At 39.9% G+C, this 8,004-nt stretch overlaps 1 protein-coding gene across 1 annotated transcript; it reads right to left on the bottom strand.

Moving 5' to 3' along the window:
- Positions 1-3,306: 3,306 nt before the first annotated feature.
- Positions 3,307-7,725, bottom strand: cyp7a1 (cytochrome P450, family 7, subfamily A, polypeptide 1). Its single transcript, XM_010782106.1, has 8 exons — positions 7,363-7,725; positions 6,205-6,445; positions 5,864-6,073; positions 5,470-5,664; positions 5,130-5,329; positions 4,851-4,981; positions 4,514-4,692; positions 3,307-4,405 (listed from the first exon to the last, which is right to left on the bottom strand). Exons 1-8 carry the CDS (start codon positions 7,443-7,445, stop codon positions 4,103-4,105), a joined length of 1,542 nt encoding a protein of 513 aa, XP_010780408.1. The 5' UTR covers positions 7,446-7,725; the 3' UTR covers positions 3,307-4,102.
- Between the last annotated feature and the right edge of the window lie 279 nt (positions 7,726-8,004).

Genomic DNA, 8,004 nt, shown 5'->3' with positions numbered 1-8,004 from the left:
AGTGTTATATTGTGTTGTATTGTATTGTGTAGTGTTATATTGTGTTGTATTGTATTGTGTTATATTGTGTTGTATTGTATAGTGTTATATTGTGTTATATTGTGTTGTATTGTATTGTGTTATATTGTGTTATATTGTTTTGTATTGTATTGTGTTATATTGTGTTGTATTGTATTGTGTTATATTGTGTTGTATTGTATTGTGTTATATTGTGTTGTATTGTGTTGTATTGTGTTATGTTGTGTTGTGTTATATTGTGTTGTATTGTTTTGTGTTATATGTTGTTGTATTGTATTATATTATGTTGTATTGTATTGAATTATGTTTAATTCCATTCTACTCTTTTCCATGTTATTTTTAATATTTATGTAATTATTTTGCAAATGATTTCTTGAGGCTTAACATTACTGCTCACACAGTATAGAGAGCTTTTACCTGTAATGGAATTGTATTTGCAAACTTTATTAAGAGCTGAATTATTGTATTGAATATGATATGAAACCCATGCATTAAATAATATTTGCATAGGCCTATAAATCAGTTTTATTTTAAATGTATCATTATTAGTGCTACAACAAATGAAGATGAATGATCATTGCATCCTTGAATCCTTGTCATGAAAGTAAGAGAGGTGTAGAAAGATGGTCCAACAGTAAGTCAAAGTCCAGCATTGGAGATGACATGTGATGATTCAGACTGTGTGTGAAGTGGTTCTGGAGCCGACAGCAGGTCAACACTGAGAATCCTATTTAATGGCTATGAGTATTGCTGTAATTATTAATATCCTGACTGTGAGTATTACTACACTTGTATCATCTTACGTTCCTTTCCTTGGGGCTTACCCTCACCTTAGCATAGAATGGGGCTGCTGAGTCCCTGGGGGTCCAGCAGTTGTCCCACCAATCAGAAGGCTCTGATCCCTGGCTGCAGTCTACATGCCAATTTGTCCTTGGATGAGATACCAACCCCTACTTGCTCCTGTGTAGGTGGGTTGATATATCGATATGTGGATATGTTATATTTTCCCTTACCCTCTGGGTGTCAGAACAGCTACAAGGACCCTTCCCTACACCTTTGATCCTAATGTCCTCATTTAAAAGGGTTCAGTGACCATCAGTGTTGGGACTAACGCGTTACAAAGTAACGCGTTACTGTAACGCCGTTATTTTTGGCAGTAACTAGTACTCTAACACATTCTTTTTTAAATTCAGTTAGTCAGTTACCGTTACTACATGGTGCGTAGTCTCGGCTCCCAGACGTTGGTGAGCGGCGCCAACAGCGAGGCGAACAGAGATGAGAACTGTACTTAAGTACAGTACTTGAGTAAATGTACTTCGATACTTCCTGTGTCACATGCGGAGACGCGCTGTGGGCGTGTTTGTGTTTACTAACAAGACTATCATGGCGGCGGCTGAGCTCAAGTCGAGTTTCTCCGCCGGGAGATATTCACACTATTTCACTTTTGTCGAGCACAAAGAAAAGAACGTTTTAGTTAAATGTAAGTTGTGTCTTGGCGGGTCAAAGATCCTATCTACCGCCCAAAACAGCAATTATCGGCTGCAATCTGCCATCCCTCCACGACCTGCATGCCTCCAGGACCCTGAGGCGGGAAGATAGTGGCCGACCCCTCCCACCCTGGACACAAACTGTTCACCCCCCTCCCCTCTGGCAGGAGGTTGCGCTCCATCGGGACCAAAACCTCTCTCCACCTGAACAGTTTCTTCCCCCATCAACTAGGCCCGCCCCCACACTGACACTTTACCTCAGCCACATCAAAGACTCTATACGCATTACATTAATGCACACAATGTACAACAATATCTGTTTTCTTTTCTTATTACTGTTGATTTTTTTTTATTCCTTTTTATTCCATTCCATTGCAATGAAAATACTGTTATATTTATATTTTATTATAAATTTTTTTATATTTACTGACAGCATCTACATACTTAACCTGTGGGTCTCAAGCCTTTTTTGTACCTTACTTTGGAAGCAGAACATAAGTCATGATCCCCCTCCCATTGTATGCAACAATTATTTCCAATCGGCATTACAAATGTGAACATTTTAAAAGTTAGTAACAATAATTTTCTTGATGATAATATATTTAAAAGCAATGCATTTAAATATATTAAAGCACTCAGTCTACACATCTGCCAGCCTCTGAGCCACATGAGAGGTGTTATTTACAGGTGACATACTTTTATGTATACTGTGGGTGGTTGTAAGATATGATATACACAAAGACAATACATGATGTGTGCAACAGATCATGTTAAAGACGGATTTGCATTCACCTAGACCAAAATAAAGGCTGCGTTTGAAGAAGAGGTCTGCCGTGCAAGGTGACTCAAATGACGGGGAGAGGAGTAGGGAAGATACTTCTATTTCGGCTTGAAATAGGTTTGATCATGTGTTTTCATGCTGTGAGCCTGGTTATAACTCATTTTTAATTTTTTTAATCGTTAGATTTGACACACTCTACCTAGAATAATGAATACAACATTTTAGGAAATACCTTTGAACTGTTACTATGACAAATCATTCTGCATGTGCGATATGATTCATGATATTAGGGTGTTGATCATTTTGCATAATTTGTTATCATTTTATCTGGAACGTTTTTATAATGATCCTGGTCTGGTTTTTCTGTACCAAACAAGATGTTTTGATAGGTCTGTAGATTAAGAGCTCCGCAATGCTTCCTCCAAATTGCTTTTCAAAACATATTTAGCCCTTAACAAATCTGAACTTCCTGTGATTTAAATATTACACTAGTTCATATTTCGATAACATGAAATACATATTAAAGCTGCATTCAAGTGCAGCTCTAATATGTAAATAGAGAGAGAGAGAGAGAGAGAGAGAGAGAGAGAGAGAGAGAGAGAGAGAGAGAGAGAGAGACATGAGAACATGGGACAAAGACAAGTGCACACATGTATTGATTCATCATCTGTCTGCACAGCATGTAAATGTGTAGGTTGAACTTGTGTTCAGTGCTAACCCTTCAGATTGACAGGGAGCTAAAGGAAAAAAGCTGTGCATGTTTACAGTGGTGTTCTGACCTTGTTCCATCCCATATAAGTAAGGAACACACTAATACATGTTAATATGTAGTTTGGTTTTCAATTGAAAACAATACTATCAATAACTGATTTACCTTCAATCTCAATCCAGGGACAAATGCAAATGCATTTTGATGTCTGTCGCCCTCAGCTGTCAGCTGCATTAACTATCGTGTGTCATTTCTATGAATTAACTTAATGAAAGTCAAAAGGACTGTTTGAAATTGGACATACTTGTTGGTTAAACACTGACAATTTTGTTTAATTATAGACATTTTACAGACAGCTATGCAGCAGCACATATGTCAATGTTCTGATTTCTTCACTTTGTCCATGCACATTAATTAAAACTGTAATTTCCTTTCAGTTTTTTGGCTTGTCACCACTTTCAGCTGGCTACTTGAGAAATTTCTCCTTATCAAACAAACCACAGCGTATCTTGATATTGAGCAACAGGCCTTACAGTAATTATACTCAGAGGGTGAATGACGGCGACATATGAAGGTCTGTGTTGAACAACATTCAGCTCTTCTGTGACAGCAGTGAGACTGAGACAACCTGAGAGGGCAAACTCCACGGTGATGGAAGCTCAATCTTCTACTTCAAGGTGAGGTTAGTAAATTATACTGATTACAGTAATATGCATTCATTGATAATATGAGAAGAGTCTAGTCAGCAATTTGTGAATGATAAGCACTGTGGCAGAATAGATGAGCTAAAGCGTTAATGAAGACTTGGTTCACTGCAGAATGCTGCTGTGATAGACCATCCTAGGGCATGAAAAGGGAAAATGTATCAAAAGTGTAGAAAGGTAACTTCCAGTCACCAGTGTTTTGCATGTTTCACCCATTTATACTTGTGTAAACTGTATGGGATTCATCCATATGTGCAGAATATATGTCCTACAGTGGCAAATAAAATGCATAAACAATATATCATTCAATCTATTTACATATACATAAAGACATCTCCATTAACACTGTTAAATATACATTATGTACACTATGTTCTTAAATCACTGTGCCTGAACAAAGAGCCTAGCAGGTAGACCTAAGCTTGTATCTGAAGTCCACATCGTAGGTTGGCTGCAGGATTCCCAGACCAGCTCGTGATTGGTCAAGGGGCGGGACTTGGGTAGCAGGGTCCAACAGTTCCATGTCAAAGTAGGACAGCACCAGAGTCAGAAACTGTTTGATCTCGTACACAGCAAAAAATCTGCCAGGGCATTTGGTGACCCCGGAGCCAAAGGGCATGTTGAAGTAACGCAGTCGCCGGCCGTTGCGCGAAAAGTTCACTTTCTCCTGACCCTTCTCATCCAGGAAACGATCAAACTTGAACTCCTGTGTGTTGGAGAGAAGAGAGATATACAGGGGTTCAGTGGGGCCACACAAACTATAATTACTTCCTGGAAGAAAGTTTTCTCTTTATTATGTAGTAAGGGCTCTTACATAGGGATCCTCATAGATGTCTGGGTCAAAGTGCAACATGGGTGGATATAAAGCGATCACATCATCTTTCCTGATGCGGTATGCCTCTTGGTTGTCAAGGTGAAGCAAGAAATCCTCCTTGGCAACACGGACGTTCATTGAAGCACTGGAAAGACGCATAGCTTCTTTTATGATGCTGTCTATAGACAGAAAATAGACAGGAAGAGACACATTAGGTTCATGAAATGGAAATTGGATTTGAAGAAAATGGTTTATATGTGTAGGCATTACAAGGCTTAAATCAAGCAATATTATATCTTGTAAAACTTCTATTTTCCAGTTATCTATGGAATCTTACCCAGAACAGGCATGTTGTCCAGCTGGTCCCGGGTCAGGTTGAGTGTTGGGTTGCTAGGGTCAACCGTCAGACCCGAATCCTCCAGAATTTTCAGCACTTCCTTACGACCTGCCTTCATAGCATCTGGACTCCTGAGAAATCACATGTGACATTTAACTGACAGGAAGATGATGGTTAAAGCTGTCATTCTGTTCAGAAAGATCAGAACTCTCAACATCTTGTGCTCAAGCAATCTATTGTGTCTACTGTGCACACAGAGAAAAGCAGGACTGTCAGTACCTGATCAAATAAAAGAGACTCCAGAAGGTGGCAGGCAATGTGTTAGCCTGAGAAGCCCAGAGCAGAGCCACATGGGTCCTAGACTTGCTCACGTCATTGAAGGTAGACAAGGAATCATTCAGGATCATCCTCATAGAGATCAGATCAGACACATTCTCCCTCTTGGACAGGTTTTCAGCATGCATGGTCTTTGCTAGTTTCTATACATTTGAAAAGAATAATTACAGAAAGGAAATACCTGAGCTTATATGGAAAGCTTAAACTGCTAAAGATGTCATCAGTTCAAGGCAGTCTATGTTATCAATGCTTCCTTTGATAGTTGTGGGGAAAGCCCTCTCACCTCTCTGGCACTGTGGGCGCTCTTAAACACATGGATAGGTAGGCCTGCCACCAACGCAGGGAAGATCTTGTCAAATTCTTTGAAGTTTTCCAAAGCATTGAGTACCAAGGCATTCTGAGCTTCCTGCTGAGCCTGAATCTTGTCTTCTCCCAGCTCTTTACCAAACAGGGTCAGGTAGCCTGACTCAAACATCACCTGGAGGAGGGCAGAACAGAAGGAAACAACTTAGGACTATTTGGAACACGGTTTTCAAGTCAGAATGTAGGGCACGGTGGGTAAGTATGGGTATACAGAGACCATAAATAAATGATGGCACTTCAAACCAGAAAGAAGCCTACCGCTTGCAGTATCTTAATGACCTATTATGCTTCAAATACAAAGTCAAATTACTGACCTTGTAGCAGAAAGCAAAAATGCCATCCACATCCCAGTGGTCCTTGCTGGGGCTGAGCTTGTCCGACTTCAACATGACGTCCTGGAGGTGGCCCATCATACTCTCTATCAGAGAGGGCAGAGCCTCCCCCTGCAGGGTCTTCAAAAAGGTTTGGTGAAGGTTCTCTGTGGTGTGGCCATGGCGAGGATCAAAGCTGTCGTGGCCGAAGACCTGCGAGGTTAAGAGGGATAACTTTAAGACCATGGAAGGACTGACTAGTATAAGCATGGAAAAGTCCTCTATTGAGGAAGAAACATATCCTGAAAAAAAAAATTATGAACATTAACTATAAAATCCAGTACCTTCACAGATGTTGCAAAGTGGAACTTCCTCCAATCCAAGTGTCTTCCCTGTCTGATGACTGAATGGTAAGAGAAGGGGTCGCACAGGAAGTGAATGTACTGGCCCGCGATCTTGCAGGTGAAAATATGACCATATTTCTTCTGGCGGCTGCGGAGGAACTGAAGAGGGTTTGCCCCGAACTGCAGAGCACAGCCCAGGTAGGGGATGAAGCCGTTCTCCACCACAGGCTCACCGGGCTGCCTGTGGGCATTGGCAAGAAAGAGATGGCAGACAACATTCAGTTAAAGCCAAAACTAACTGTTTGTGAGGGAAGTTCAAACTGTTTTCTTTTATTGTATATTAGCTGTTTGTCTAGACAAACCGAGGACATGAAGATTGTATTTATTTAAGGTAATAATTCATGAGAGTTTTTACAGAAGTTTTGCTAATTTTGCTTCTTAGTATTACTGATTACATTCAGATAAAGTGATTCAACCTAAAAGTGGCTTATTAGTGTTTTGTTCCAAATCAATTTTATTCATGAAATCAGAAGAAACTGCCTTGACTAAGACATGTGAAAATTGGCTGAATCCACACAATTGCCAAAAGTAACCAGACACTGTCATACAGATGTTTCTGTTAATTCATGATTTTATAAGATGCCTCCTCAAAATATATACAAGCTTACTCATTCAGACTGTGTCAATGAGTTACCTGAAAGTTGAACCCTGAGCCACCCACATTTCCAAACAACTAGTTAGCAATGTTGCTGTAGTTAAATATTGGCCTTAACGTCTACAATGTAGACACTAGACTGGTTTGTAGAAATATTTTTGTTGATTTAGACTCTAAATTATCCTCTAGTCTAGTGAACAACATTTTTATTGAATTTTTTTCAGATTTAGTCAATCTGACTACAGTTTGCCCCCAGCAGCTGCGCTGACAGCCCGCGTGTTGTTAAACTGTTTGTGATCAACAATATACTGTAAAATAATCAATGCAAAAGCATTTGTACACTGGACACATACTTATGTACTCCACACTGGTAAGCAAAGATGGCCTTATGCATCTGTTCTTCCACAGCAAAAAAACATGGTGGTAAAGTGATGGGTAAGAATAATACAATAACTTACAAAAGAAAGCCCTAAAGACAATGCATCCAACATTTCTTCTCTTACCTGCGCCGTATGCCCACAGCAAGCCACAGAAGGCAGCACAATCCCACCAGTACTGCCCAGATCAGAGCGATGCTTATTATCATGTTGATGAATTAATGACGAGGAAGATCCAACACTCTGAGGAGGCTCCCTACCCACGATTAAAACTCCAAAGATCACACTAACTGTTGCTTGCTTCATTCAAGTCAACAGCCCTGTGTATTAGAATCCTGTTCCCTAGAATCGCTGCAAGTTGTGCAAACAGTCTGTATTTGAGCCGTGTTGCTTCAAGTGTGATGACAGGCAGAGTGTGGCATGTTTTTATACTTGCATTGTCACTTAGGGCGGAATCACTGGAGAGGGATGACATCACAGAGCCAGCCTCATTCATCAATTGGAATGTTCATACCATATAGTTATGCAACAAAAATGAGTATTTTAAGTGTAATAGAAATACTACTCTTTATTCAAAATGTTATATTAATATTTGAGTTTTGCGGAATAAAAAAACAGAAGGTGTTCTGTTGTGAATAACATTTCAATTAAAATGCTGACGTGCTAGAACAATCTAGCACGTCAAGTAGGATTTCCCTCGAATTAGGATTGCGTGCAAATGTGTGTGTGTGTGTGTGTGTGTGTGTGTGTGTGTGAGCAGAGATGAGC

Source organism: Notothenia coriiceps, unplaced genomic scaffold (assembly GCF_000735185.1).
Source record: "Notothenia coriiceps isolate Sejong01 unplaced genomic scaffold, NC01 NC01_scaffold00024134, whole genome shotgun sequence".
Taxonomy (NCBI): domain Eukaryota; kingdom Metazoa; phylum Chordata; class Actinopteri; order Perciformes; family Nototheniidae; genus Notothenia; species Notothenia coriiceps.
Note: the sequence above shows the minus strand (reverse complement) of the source record. Positions and strands in the feature narration are given on the sequence as shown.

Excerpts from the sequence above, each read along its gene's own strand:
- cyp7a1 (XM_010782106.1), bottom strand. The coding sequence starts at position 7,445 with ATGATAATAAGCATCGCTCTGATCTGGGCAGTACTGGTGGGATTGTGC. Across the intron at positions 5,665-5,863 it reads TTTTTGCTTTCTGCTACAAG|GTGATGTTTGAGTCAGGCTA; the intron begins GTCAGTAATTTG and ends GCCCTCCTCCAG. Across the intron at positions 4,406-4,513 it reads ACATCTATGAGGATCCCTAT|GAGTTCAAGTTTGATCGTTT; the intron begins GTAAGAGCCCTT and ends TCCAACACACAG.